Source organism: Octopus bimaculoides, chromosome 19 (genome assembly GCF_001194135.2).
Source record: "Octopus bimaculoides isolate UCB-OBI-ISO-001 chromosome 19, ASM119413v2, whole genome shotgun sequence".
In the NCBI taxonomy this organism is placed as follows: domain Eukaryota; kingdom Metazoa; phylum Mollusca; class Cephalopoda; order Octopoda; family Octopodidae; genus Octopus; species Octopus bimaculoides.
This window is the reverse complement of record NC_068999.1, coordinates 3,106,599-3,121,255: the sequence shown is the minus strand read 5'-3', so window position 1 is coordinate 3,121,255 and position 14,657 is coordinate 3,106,599. Positions and strand designations below refer to the sequence as shown.

At 36.7% G+C, this 14,657-nt stretch overlaps 1 protein-coding gene across 4 annotated transcripts in view; it reads right to left on the bottom strand.

Moving 5' to 3' along the window:
- LOC106880266 (run domain Beclin-1-interacting and cysteine-rich domain-containing protein) overlaps positions 1–14,657 on the bottom strand; it is a 47,987-nt gene that overhangs the window by 17,270 nt on the left and 16,060 nt on the right. For all 4 annotated transcript variants that reach the window (XM_014930135.2, XM_014930136.2, XM_014930134.2 and 1 more), the window contains exons 4-15: positions 10,600–10,706; positions 8,836–9,007; positions 7,496–8,101; positions 7,242–7,366; positions 5,700–5,873; positions 4,896–4,938; positions 4,009–4,059; positions 3,505–3,579; positions 2,663–2,699; positions 1,816–1,963; positions 1,313–1,378; positions 630–703 (exon numbers count right to left, since the gene is read on the bottom strand). In XM_014930135.2, the coding sequence (XP_014785621.1) occupies positions 630–703; positions 1,313–1,378; positions 1,816–1,963; positions 2,663–2,699; positions 3,505–3,579; positions 4,009–4,059; positions 4,896–4,938; positions 5,700–5,873; positions 7,242–7,366; positions 7,496–8,101; positions 8,836–9,007; positions 10,600–10,706 (1,678 nt within the window). The remainder of the gene's footprint in view (positions 1–629; positions 704–1,312; positions 1,379–1,815; positions 1,964–2,662; positions 2,700–3,504; positions 3,580–4,008; positions 4,060–4,895; positions 4,939–5,699; positions 5,874–7,241; positions 7,367–7,495; positions 8,102–8,835; positions 9,008–10,599; positions 10,707–14,657) is intronic.

Below are 14,657 nucleotides of genomic sequence, written 5' to 3'. Positions count from 1 at the left end.
TGGTCGCCCAGATAGCGGAAGCTATCGACTACCTCTAGTTTTTCACCCTGGAATGAGATAGAAGTTGTTTCCTGTTTGTTTGCAGTCTTTATTGCACCTGAACATCTGCCACAAACAAAAACTAACTTGCTAGTTAACCTGCCTTTGATGTTGCTGCACCTCTTATGTGTCCATAGCTTGCACCGGGTACATCTTATAGAGTTACTACCTACTCCTTTTCTACATACTGAGCAGGGCCATCTACCTGAAGGGGTTTGTGTTTTATCTACCTTCCTACTTATTAGGATTTTGGTTTTAGCTAGGTTGACTCTAAGGCCCTTCATGTATGTGCATGTATATACATACATACACCCACCGCCATCATCATGTGTCCATCTCCCATGCATGCATGGGTAGGGCAGTTCACAGGAGCTGGTCAGGTGGAAAAACTACCCTATGCTACTCTGTATGTCTTTGGAAGTACAAACAGCAGAAAGTGTACTCAACAGAAGAAGTAGAGTTCATTTATTAGAAGCTGAGAAATCACTGCTTCTCCTCACAGTTTGTTGCTTTGTGTAATCCATCAGAAGATAAAAGCAAAGATTACAAAGAAAATATGTTGTGGAATAAGTGACAAAAGAATTACTTACTTTGTTACAGTGTGGATGCTAAAAATAATCTGGAAACGTGGTGGCGCCCATTCTAAATTGCCTCGTAACCTTGTCTGAAATAGAAACCAAATTAGAAGAGTGATTAATATACAGTTATTTCCTACACGTAAACAGCATTAATGACTTATTTTAATCATAATCAGAGGTTTGACAGCTTTGATATGGACCGTCTTTCAAGGCCAACTTCCATAGATTTAACTAAATTTCTTCTTCCCAAGAATAAATCTAAATTCACTGTGAATATTCTGAACCACAAGGCCATCATGTTGTATCTGACTCTTTGATTTTGCTGCAACAGTGGTTTCAAATTTTGGCACAGGGCCAGCAATTTTGGGGGAGGGGGTAAGTCCATTACATCGACCCCAGTGCTTAACTGGTACTTATTTCAACAACCCCAAAGGGATGAAAGGCAAAGATGACCTTGGTGGAATTTGAACTCACAACATAAAAACAGACAAAATGCCGCTAAGCATTAAGCCCAGTGTGTTGACAATTCTGCCAGTTTGCAGGAGTTTTAAAAATGGTAAATCTATTCCAGTATTTTTTATTTGCTGATCTAGTGTGTTTGTGCTGGTCAGTGAGACCAATATCCTGTAGCGAGTTCCAGTGAATTGCTCTGGGTTTTGAGTAGGATTAGGGTCAGGGTTAAACACTGAACTTACCCTGTTGCGTAGATCTGTGTATTCATCATCTGGAGAGACAGGATAGGAATTTGGTAATGGAAGTAACTGCAAGAGAAGAGAATAAGGTTGATTCCAAAGAACAAGAAAGGACATAAAATGTATTGGAAGAAGAAAGTTGAAATTTAAATTTAAATATTCATTAAATGCATAAATCTTTCAAAGTTTGCCTATTTTCAGATATCCAGCAATGGCTTAGCCTAATGGATTTTAGAGAGGGAGACCCTCAATATAGACATGCTGTAGTAGCTTTTGCATACGCATGGGAGGATTTCAGTTAAACACATTAAATAATGAAGCATTTGACTACCCAAGAATGCTCCTGCTGTTTACAATCATAAGCTGTACCTTACCATTGTACCTATTAACAATCAAACAGATTGGTCTACAGAGTGTTAAGAACCTGGTGCAGTGTTGCAAATGCACATCTTTAAACCATTATCTTCTGGGTCTGAAATTTGTAGAAAATATTTTAAACAACTTACAGCTTGTGGAGCGTCTTTTTCTGAGACCATCCACTGCAAATCAGATGCTTTAGGAAGTTGCTTCTCAGAGAACTTCTTAAGTAGAGAGATGGCCACAGACTCTGCAGATACTTGTGGACTATTACTACTGTCCATTGTTGAACTAAAGCTAGAAAAAAGAAGAACAACAATAATATTCAAGTAAAAAATTGAAATGGATAAAAAGAAAGGTAATTTCTTGGAAATTTATAATATATGTATAGAAAAAAAAAAAGTTATCAAGAAATTCTGATGCTAAAGTTGGATTATTTCTTTGTTGCAGATTTTATATCTATTTTCACATGGAAGAATGGGTAGAATAGTTATGTAAATTTACACATCAACAAATGAATTGCAGGTGCAAGTTTAACAGTTTTCTTCTTACTATTGCTGCTGCTGACCAGTCCAGTATGAAAGAGTAGCACTAATATACTATATCGGATAAGACACCTTTTCCAAAAAAAAAAAAACACAACGCCAACCACTCCGAGAGTGTAGTGGGTGCTTTTACGTGCTACCTGCACGGGAGCCAGTCCAGCGGCACTGGCATCGACCGTGCTTGAATGTTGTTTTTCACGCGCCACCAGCACATGTGCCAGTAAGGTGACGCCGGCAACAATCACGCTCCGATGGTGCTTCTAACGTTCTACTGGCACGAGTGCTGATCAGGCAGTACTGTCATCGGCCATGTCAGCGATTTTGATTTCACTTGCCTCAACAGGTCTTCACAATCAAAGTTTATTGTCCAATGAATATAATGTATATGGAAATAAATTGTGTGTGTGTGTGTGATAGAATCAAAGAGAAAATCAAAAGTGAATTATCTCACCTAGATTTTTCTGTGTGTCTTTGGAACAAATCAGCATCTGAAACATGGGAATAATTTATTAATTACAGTAATCAGTGAGGAATTATATCGAGGCTAACGAGGAATGAAAGAATAATTGGTTATTTAATTCAAATCCACTACTACTACGTACAAATCTTATGACAACACATTCTAAAACCACTACATACTACAACACAAACATTGCTACTGCTACTAAATATTACCACTCAGACAGTAGTGCAGGCTACCATGATCATACTATCACCAAGTACACTAGACCAGTGTTACTCAAAGTGGTAGTCCACGGACCAGTGCCGGTCCAGGAGCCATCAGCTGCCAGTACGCAGCGAGTTTCCAGAAAAGAAAGAAACGTTATAAATGCCTATAAAATGCTTATGTAATATTGTATTATTTGTTTATAAAATAAATATGAGATAAAAAATAATTATCAGCTTTTATTATATTCATTATAGATATTGTTTCTGGTATAAATTAATATTACTAAGAAATATTACTGGTCCCTGGCACATTGAGAAAAAAAAAACTACTGGTATGCCACATCAGATAGTTTGAGAAGCACTTCACTAGACTATTACCACACCACTATCAAGTACACTGTCATACTACTACCCAAACCTTCAACATTACATCCCATTATAAAAAAAATACAGGATCTAAAATAAATAAATAATTGAATTATTTTGATATTGGTTAACTATTAAAGATGGTAGTGATGAGTGGTGGTGAGAGATGGTGATGAGTGACTAAATGAGTAACAGCGACTAAGTGATGGTGGGTAATGATTGAACAATGATTTAAAAGTGAAGTAGAGTTGTTGTTACCTGAATACAACGAGGCCATTGATAAAGACAAACCACTGTTTTTTAACAGAGAACAGTTATCAGATCTGTCGGTAACTGAAAAGAAACAATAAACAGTGAAATACAGTTGGTAAATCACAACATTTCGAGATGGACTATAAACAAGTTTAAATTATTAAGAGCAGAACCATCAACAAAAAAACTACATCAGGACATGTAAAATATTGGACACGGAATAGGAAATATGGAAAGACCTGAAAGTTACCAAAACTATGTAATAACAGGAGAATAACAAAGGAAATGTTTAGAAAGTGATGGAAAAGTGATTGGAAGAGATGAAAAAGTTAGGATGGAACGGTAAATTTTGGGAGTGATTGAACAAACAATATAAAAAAATAGTGAAAGTGCATGAAAAAAGTTGTCAACAGGAATGGTGTTATTTTAACCATTTTAAACCAAATTCGCCCGAGAGTTTCCAAGATGATAATTGGTTTTCCTCTTAATTGAAATAGAAAGATAACTTACACGAAAGTTCTATTTCTTGATCATCAATGCCATCACTGGAATCTGAACTATCTGGAAAGAAAAAAGAATCAAACAACAAACTTTTATTGATAATTCTAATTTTGACACAAGGCCAGCAATTGAAGAGATGAGTTAAGTCAATTACTTTGATCCCAGTATTTGACTGGTACTTTATTTTATAGACCCCCACCGCCTACCCCCAAGACAAAATTAACCTTGATGAGATTTGAACCCAGAACATAAGAGTCAGAAGAAATGCCACGAAGCATTTTGTCTGCCGCACTAATGATTCTGCTTGCTCACTGCCTTGCCATTTTTATTGATGTTGCTAATAATCCTTTCTACAATAGGCACAAGGCTTGAAATATAGGAGAAAGGGATGAGTCAATTACATCGACCCAGTGTTTCACTGGTACTTAATTCATCGACCCTGAAAGGATGAAAGGCAAAGCTGACCTCGGTGGAAATTGAACTCAGAACATAGTGACAGGTAAAATGCTAAGCAGTTTGTCCAGCATGCTAACGATTCTGCCAGCTCACTGCCTTAATAATAATAATAATAATAATAATAATAATAATAATAATAATAAACCTTTCTACAACAGGCACAAGGCCTGAAATTTTGGGGAGGGGGCTAGTTGATTACACTAACCCCAGTACATAACTGGTACTTACTTCATTGATCCCCAAAAGGATGAAAGACAAAGTCAACCTTAGCAGGATTTGAACTCAGAACATAAAGAGGATAAAAAGATGCTGCTAAGCATTTTGTCCAACATGTTAATAATTCTGCCAGCTCGTTGCCTTAATGATGACGACGACGACGACGACGATGACCAAAATGTTAAAAAAAAAACAAAACAAATAATGTATAAAAGAAAACTTACTGTCCGTTCGTCCATCACTGAATGCTGGCCTCTCCCGGGCTTTCTGTGAATAAATCAATATTTGGATAATGACAGGAAATCAAAGAAGAATTTACTTTCTAAATGTTCTGCTTGCAGCTGTTTCTCTGGATGGGTTTAATGGAGCAACAAATTTAAATATTTACATAGAGATGGGCACAGCTGGATTACTTTGCTAATGTAAACCATTACAGATGAGATGGAAATGATCCTTGTATAAATAAACAGAGACCACGGCAAATAGTTCACATAATTAAAGACACAAACAGTATTACTGGTGCTAAGCTATAGCAAGACCTACAGACTATTTCTGGACAGGAGGTAAAAAAACAAAGTTACCGGTATGTTGTGCCACACTACTAAGTTCAAATCAGTGCAGATATAGCCAACAGTTTCACATGTTCCTTTATACAATAAATATAGCTTAAACTGGATCTACATTTTTGTTTCAGTGCGGTGTTTGCAATAATAATGGAGAGAATCTATGGAGAAGGAGAACAAGAAGATCTCGTGTCTTAATGAAAGACAAGTGTCTGTTCAAACTGGAAAATATATGCACACACACACACACACACACACACAAAATAGCTCAGTAAAAGAAAGAGAGAGAGAGAAAGCTGAATGAAGCAGTTGGTAGGGCTTTAAACTTCACAGAACAAAACAAATGTGAGATAAGAAGCTGGTGTGTAGACTTCTTCCCCACCACCTCACCACCACCACCATCACCACACACGTTACCACAGTAAAACAAATAAAAAACTGAAGACCACTGCCGCCACCACTTACCTCTCTCATTCTTTCATGGCGCCGTATTCGAATTCTCTGCTTGAGGTGTTGTATTTCTTCATCGGAATCACCTTCCTCGTTATCCGAGATACGCCGTGGAGATATCACATGCTTCCATTTCATTTGTTCAATGGCAGAAATCAAGATTTCAGAAATGCTAAAATGAGCATTTTCCTGCAAAACAAGACGATGACCTTTCACAACAGAACTGTAAGGAATTCAATAATAATAATAATAATAATAATCCTTTCTACTATAGGCACAAGGCATGAAATTTTAGGGGGAGGGGGCTAGTTGATTCCATTAGTAACCGGTACTAATTTTTTTGACCCTGAAAGGAGCAAAGGCAAAGTCGACCTTGGCAGAATTTGAACTCAGAATGTGAAGATGGACGAAATATTGCTAAGCATTTCACCCTGCGTGTTCACGATTCTGCCAGCTCTCAGCCTAAATAATAATAATAATAACCATCACCATCACCATCACCACCACCATCATCATCAGCAGCAGCAGGTGTTAAGAGGAATATAAAAGAAATCGGAATAGAGTGTCCAATTGAGATGTTGCAAAAAAGTTTGCTTCTTTGGCAAGGCCAGAATCAGGAGGAAAGTTAAAGAGAACAAATAGCATGGTGGTACTACCATAGGCTGCAGTCAACAAGCCTGCTATGCATGCAAGGCTGTAGGAGTTCCAACAAAACCAAAGTTAAAAGAATGGTAAATATTACCCAAATGAAGGCCCACAAGCCATATATGAAGAACCAGTCGACTAAACTGATGACTAGTGGGTTGCTTCTTTAATTTATTGATACCCACAAAAAAAAGATTTAAAAACAAAAAAACAAAAAAAAGGTTTGACCTCTACAAGATTCCATATTAAGAATGTAAAGGGACATAACTGCTACCAGCTTTTTTTACAAACCCATCAGAAGTGGGATTCACTCCTCACTCGGTATTTCACATCCCTATTCTATTTTAAGCTGTTTGGATCTTCTTGACATGAATTAACACATTTTTGCCTTTTAATATAACTGATTAAACATATATCTTAGGCGGGGTTTCACTACACTTTGTGCAGAGAGACTCCCAAGGATAATTTATTATGTCAATAAATGTATATGAGTGTGAGTGTGAGTGTGTGTGTGAGAGAGAGAGAGGGAGAGAGACATTAGTTTGATTGAATACTTGGCAGGTTGAGTTGATTCAGAGAAATCCTCAAGGAAGATGTGGTGAGTTGCACTCAAAGGGTGAATGTGAAAAGACTAAGTTGTACTCAAAGGCTTGAGTGGAGAAGTCCTTTAAGTGACAGTGGAATAAGTCTGTTGGAAACTATTAAATGGAAACAATGGTATAGAGAGAGAAACAGAAGAGAGGTTGTTGAGTGAGGAGAGAGAGAGAGAGAGAGAAGAGTTAATGAGAGAAAAAGAGAGAGAAGCAAATGTGTGTATGTGAAGAAAAGAGGGAGTGTGTCAGTGTGAGAGAGTGAAATGGAGGGAATGAATATAGGGGAGAGAGAGAGAGTGTGTGAGATGGAGTAACGTACCCTGTCTAAGTTGGCACAGGTGTTGAAGTCTTGAGAAGTGAGAAAACTGATGAGAGACTGACCAGGCACAGGGTGGACCAAGTTACCATCTGGACAACAAATGGACTGTTGACTGTTGAAAGTGGCTGAAATGGAAGAGAGAGTCTTTGAAACAGCAACAACAAACATTGTCAATGACAGGCAATGACCATCTCTTGGAGTCTACCATAGAAGAATCTATAGAGAAGTAAACAGTGATATTAGGGATTCCTTACCAGATTTTTTCAGCAATCTAGTGTCATAATTAACAGAATGAACACTGGGTCTCTTGCTAAAAGGATTTTCCTTCTGCAACTCATTGAGTTCTTTCCTAATAAATGGTACATCTGACTGGCATCGTTTATGACTGATCTTATGTGGAGGGTTTTTTCTGTTGGTGCTGTTTTCAGGATATTGAGACTGGGGATTAGTTGATGAGACAACTTGTGACATTCCCAGTTGGGTCTCGAGTTTATTATTTACATTTTGGTGAGGAATCTCATTCTTTCTTGTAGATTCAACAGGGTTTGGGCCACAAGAGCGTTCATCTAGTGACACAGACTTGAATAAACCTTTATTTTTGTCAGCAGTCAGTGCAGCAGGATCAAAACTGTCTTTTGAGGTCCCATCACAGATGTCTTTAGTTGGCAGATTCAGCTGAACGTTACTGTCTCCTTTTCTGTTGGCGCCAGCAAATTCAAAGTTTAACAGAGGATCAGAGTTGATACTGTCATAGAAACTAAAACTCTGTGGCGGCGATTCTGAAGGCGAGACTGTCCCAGACCTGTCCAGGACGAACCGCATGGTGTCTTTGGCTTTGTCTTTGATTCCTTCGTTGCTTGCTGAAACAATCAAACGGGTGAAACATTTGGTAAGAAACTTACAATGGTTGAAGGCTAAAACAGGTTTACATATCAGAAGACAAAGAACAAAAGGTTTTCTATTTTAACTTGTGTTGAGTTAAAGAGGTTGTTTTTACAGTGATGTACCTTTAGTGAAGGCTAATCACAGAGGTGTGTCTTGTCCAGGATTACAATGAAAGCTTTTGTAGAATTAGAAGCCAGCAACATGTTAAATGAATCTTCTATTCTAAACTTTCCTCACCATGGTTATGTTTTTAATGAGTTAACTGTTTGTGTTTTAATTAATTCTCAACAGCAACAAAATTAAGCAGCAGTTTATAATAATATATATCATAATATATTATAGTAATAGAATAACATTATCTATTGATCTACATTGTAATATAACTTTATAAATAAGGACAAAAGAAAAAAAAATTCCTATGCCAAATATGCTGAGAATAGACTTTTAATCGTTAATAACCACAGATAATTCATCACTATAAGCACAAGTCTCGAAGCAAGCTGACAGAAATTTCTAAAAAATTCCGTTATTACCGAATCGGTCCAAGAATTATCAAATTAGAATAAAATTCAATTTTTTAAGGAAGGAATCAGCATAAAAATATAATTCCCTCCTTCTATTACATCTACTGTGTGCTGTATTAACATTTGGGGTTTGATGGAGCTACAAATTCAAGTATTTCAATGTATCATTTTGATTCATTACTTACGTATGGGTATGGCTTGCTCATGTGAAACACTCAGCATTGCTCGAGCCCTTTTCGGGGAGGCATAAGGTGGGGACTTTTCGACTTTCGTTCTCTCCATAGTTGAAAACTGGTTCCCTAGGACGGGATAGCTAGCACAGATCTTGTGTTCAGGGGCTTTACTTCTCAGTGTCAGCTGAAGTATTGAAACCAAAACCAATGGAATGGTAAATGAAAGTTTAATAAGTGAATCACAAATTTAATATTTTTAAAAATTATCCAAACAAAAGAATTGTTGGATATCAAAAAAGAAAAATGAAAAAAAAAAATTTTTTTTGTTTTTTACTTGCTTCAGTCATTTGGCTACTGCCATGCTGGAGCACTGCCATTAAAAGCTTTTCAGTCAAAGAAATTGACCCCAGCATTTATTCTTTGTAAGCTTAGCACTTATTCTATTGATGTCTTTTGCTGAACTGCTAAGTCACGGGGACATAAACACACTGACCTTGGTTGTCAAGTGATGGTGGGGTGGGGGACAAACATAAACACACACAAACACATACATCTTATACATAAAAGGCAATTTCTGCCTGCCTGTCTGTCTGTTACGATCTTGCTGCCTACACCAGTGAACCAATCTCGATGAAATTTTGCATACATGTTAAACTAATCAATAACACATCTACTGATATGAATTAAGGAAGGCTTCTGTGAGGCTCAACCCTGCAATCCTTCGTGTAAACAGCGTGTGATCTTTGTGAGAACAACTCAGTTTTCCAAAAGAAAAACAATTCTGCATGTAGCACCCATACTTCACACTAGGGTCACATTAAAGACAAGGTCAACCGCAGGATTCATGAACAGGACATGGAACAATGTAATGACCAATGATCTGGAAGTTGGATCACCAGGAGATTAGTTTGATGAATGAAATCCAAATTACCATAACATCTTAATCATTTTTATCGCACAACATGAGATATGGCCATGCTACAATAAGCTACAACACAACACCAGCTACAATAGGTGGACCATCTGTCAATGTATTTGTAAATCTATCTATTTAACTCAGATGCATATTCATTCGCTAAAATAATAGAGGGACATTCCTCATTCACCCACTAATCGAATTAATAGTTTGTAATACCTATTTTTAGCAATAAACTATTACAATAAACGATGGGATGGGCATAAAACAGGAACTGAATAGGAAATGAGATAGGACATGGAACAGTGTAATGGTAAACGGAAACTGGGAATAACAACCCCGCTTTCCTGGTATTACTGATCAATTCATTTATTTTACTCAGATGTGTATTCGCTTGTTAAAATAATATAGGGACATTCCTCATTCACCCACTAATCATATTAATAGATTTTAATACCTATTTTTAGCAATAAACTATTACCATAGATGGTTGATAAAATGTTTAATGGTTTAATTACACCTAACTGATTATAAAATTTATATATTGACATAGGATTGGGGATAAGAATGGGAGCAGTCAATGAGCAACACTTCAACCTCTGGTCCCTACACACTGGATAAAGTCCCCAACACACACCAACCCCTGGCCCCTACACATTGAATAAAGTCACCAAAACACACCAACCTTTGATATTTTTGTTGTTTCTTCATAACATTTACATTAAAAATATTTTTAATTATTTTAAATAATTCTGAAATTTTCCTTAAAGATTTTAGTGTTTGCAGTTGACAAATCTGTTGTTTAAAGTGGGTGAATGGAAGGAAAAAAAGGCCCCTAAGGAAGAATGAAAATGACTTACAAGAGCAGGATCAATGTCTGCCAGTAGTGTCACCTTGTTATGTTCGATGGCATTCAGACAGATCAGAAGAGCTTGGACGTATTTTGGGTTACAAAGAAAGGCATCAGCTGAAATGAGACCAACACATTACATCAAACAACAATCAATGGAACCATGATTTAATGACAAGATTTATGATATGGATAGTCAAAATGTCATCATCATCATCACTGTAATGTTGACTATACAATTGTGGACAAGGTTTTCTCCTCATTCAATATGCTCCAATAATGAGCTACAAAAGATGCAATATATGACTAATTTGCTAGAAATATGAACCAAATCTCCTTTCAATTATATTATTTGTCTTAAGAAAATGAAGGACACATTGGATAATATTGTCATAGATATACAAAGTCTAAAAAAAAAAAAAAATTAAAGACAAGGTCATGATTGTTGGAATATCTTTGAACATGTGTCTGCTTGATCAGAATTGATCTGGGGTTAACCCTTTCGTTACTGTATTTATTTTGAGAGGTTATGTGTTTCTTTCAATTAATTTTAAATATAACAAAGAATTTAGTAAAATAACTTAGTTATCATTAAGCTACAGTACAGGTATAAATTTAATTAATTAAAGTCTCTCTCAGCTTAATTGAGGCTGATCTATCTATGGTCATGTTTACTGACCTCTTCGAATACTCGCACTACAAACTTCAATAGATGCTCCGTACCACTATAATTACTAGTATTGTCTCTCAGCTGACATTATTGCTGGTCACAATAAAAGCTGACAGTTTTTTTTTTTTTGTCTCAGAACAGTGGATTGATATATATTCAATATAAGTTGTTGTTGTAGACGTTATTGGATGTATAAGAACGTCAACACAAACAGCTGCCACATTGTTACTCAACCACATAATTTAGCTATTATATGGACATTGCTTAGGTCAGTGTGTGTGTATGTCAATGCATTGTCAATGTGTGTGTGTGTGCCAGTTGCATAAGTGGCTTTATGAATGCTAAGAAAAGGAAATTAAATAAACACTAAAAAATTAAAAAATGTAATTTTTAAACCAAGTCAAAAGAAAATTAAGTATCAGAAAACCAATTTTAAAACCTGTATTATTAAATAACATAAGAGAGAGCCTCATGATAGGATCACATCTTGAACTGTGTCCCTCCTCTACAGAGCCGACTGCTACTACAATGGTTGCCGTTCTTGTACAGTTGCTGCCAAATAGATGCCCACCTCTCCTAATTTCACAATGTACTAACTCCTCTAAGCCACACACACACACGTGCTAACAATATATGATTCCTTAACAATATAAGAACCTTAAAAAAACCCATGGACATGGGTGTTGTGTAACTCCTACCCGCCTACCCCACTGCTCTCAAGCTCTCAAGCTACAAATCAAATCTGTGGTTGCAAGTTCAAATCATGGCCATGCTGTGAGCTACACTGTAGTGTTTAAATGAGACATTTACTCTATATTTAACTCCTCTTTTACCATATTTCTGCTGGAATACATTGACTTGGTTTCAATTAATCTCAAAAATAATGAAGACTTTATTAAAATAACGGTCATTATTCAGCTGGTGTCTGGAACAGAGACTAACCCTTTCGTTACCAACCTGGCTGAAACTGGCTCTGTAGTACAAATGTCTTGCTTTCATAGGTTTTGAATTAAAATCTTCCACCAAATCTTAGTCACAATTTATGTTCCTAGCACTAGCTTAATGATAACTTAAGTTATTTTACTAAATTCTTTGTTATATCTAAAATTAATGGAAAGAAACACAGAACATGTCAAAATAAATACAGTAATGAAAGGGTTAATATGAAATTCTGATGGAAGATTTTAATTTAGATCACTTGAAAACATAACATTTGTATCAGGACTAAGGACAGAGTTAGAGAAAGGTTGGTATTGAAAGGGTTAAACAATTGGCCAGATCTGGCCTCTCGCACCTACCCTACAATGTCATTCTAAAATTAAATAATCACATCATCGAAATCATCAAAGCTATGAGATAATGCATGATTAATTCAAAACATTGTGAATGAATAAACATTACATTTGACAGAGGAATTTGAATGCTAAAAGGGTGAAATAAAATATTAACACTATCAAGGTCACAGGTCACAGAAGTTCTACTAAGGTCACAAGAACTGGCCCCTTCTCCAGCTCAGAAAGTATCAACATCAATTAAAACTACACTGTCTGGCCATGTGCAGACAACGGTTAATGAAAAGGAAGAGGTAACTGGACACTAAAGCTTTGTACATTTAAATGACAGATAACCCAAGTTTATAAACAGTGAAGATTATAAATAGATCATCTCACTCACACACAGAACACAGTGGTTGGTGAGTAGACTTGAAGCTAGTTCAATGAAAAGTAGCAGGTTGTAAATAGGCATAAAACAACAGTTTTATGTGTGGAAAAAGCAGAAAAAGACGAAAAAAAAAAAAAAAAAGTAAGCAGGAAGAGCAGAAGAAAAAGGAAGAATATTTTGTATGAGCGTTGGTGAGTGTGTGTGTGTGTGTGTGTGTGTGTGTGTGTGTGTGTGTGTGTGTGTGTGTGTGTGTGTGTGTGTGTGTTTAGCATGAAACCATACCATTTCGACAACTAAAAGGTGACCAACACCAGAGAGAAACCAGGAACACGGCTGAAAAACTGCCAACATTGAATGGGGTAGAGACTATTTATTTATTTATTTATCTGTGCCTGTCTAATGATCAGATTATCACCAATACCACCACCACCACCACCATCATTAACACCATCATGATCATAACAGCCAACAGTATCACCAGTCACTGCTACTATTACCACCACTGCTACCGATATGACGCAACAATCACCACCACCAACACCGTCACCACCACTGCCACCACCTCAATTCAGGTAATATTCCACCGTCTTTCTCTAACATTTGTTCATACAGTCAAACAGCAGCCACCTTGTGGATATTGATTAAAATGTTAATACACACACACACACACACACACACACACATACATGCATAGGTAGATATAAATATACACACATACCTACAAGCATAGAAAGGTACACAGAAATATACACACTATATATATATATATATATATATATACAAGTATGGAAGTAAATAGTGAAGCCGTTTTCACGTGAAAAGCGATTACACACACACCTCTGTTTTATATATAGTATAGATATATACACACACACACATACATAGATACATACAGATACATATAGAAATAGAGACCATACATTCATGCACACACATATACTAAGATATGTGCACGCATGTTCTCAGTCGTGTACATACATATCAATACATGTATACAAATATGTACGCAGCACATGTCTACACTGATATATATATAAATACCAGCAGCACATACACACACAAATCTATATATGCGCACTTATATTCATGCACAAATGTTAGCTGCACACGCACACACACATATGCACTCGTCACAAAGTCACCCACACACACAGAGTTCATCTGTGGCCATACGTTTGCTTCCAGTGACCCAATCCAGCCTGGCATCTAACTGTTGACCAGGAAACATGAAGGACGATATTTATGGTCAGCTCAGGCCTAGGAACAGGTCTGGCTGATGGTAAAGACAAGGTTTGAACTTGTGACATTGTAATCCACTGTTAACTAACCCAGACCCACCCTCAAGTAGGAACCGACTCTAATAACAGGTAAACTTCCCAAAAATCGACAAATTCTTCTTAGAATTTGATCGCAAATTAGAGAAATCAAATTATTTGGTCGTGACTATTTTTTGAAGAGTTAAATGCAAGAATTTGAAGAAGCTCGTTGCAGGAAGAAGGGGGTCTTTATTGGTTTGACATGAGATACTTTATACTCATAATAGACACAGGAGTGGCTGTGTGGTAAGTAGTTTGCTTACCAACCACATGGTTCTGGGTTCAGTCCCACTGCATGGCACCTTGGGCAAACCAAAGACTTGTGAGTGGATTTGGTAGACAGAAAACTGAAGGCATCTGTCTCCTTGGTCTGAGAGGAAATTATTGTTTAATATGTAAAATGACTGAACAATGTTAAGC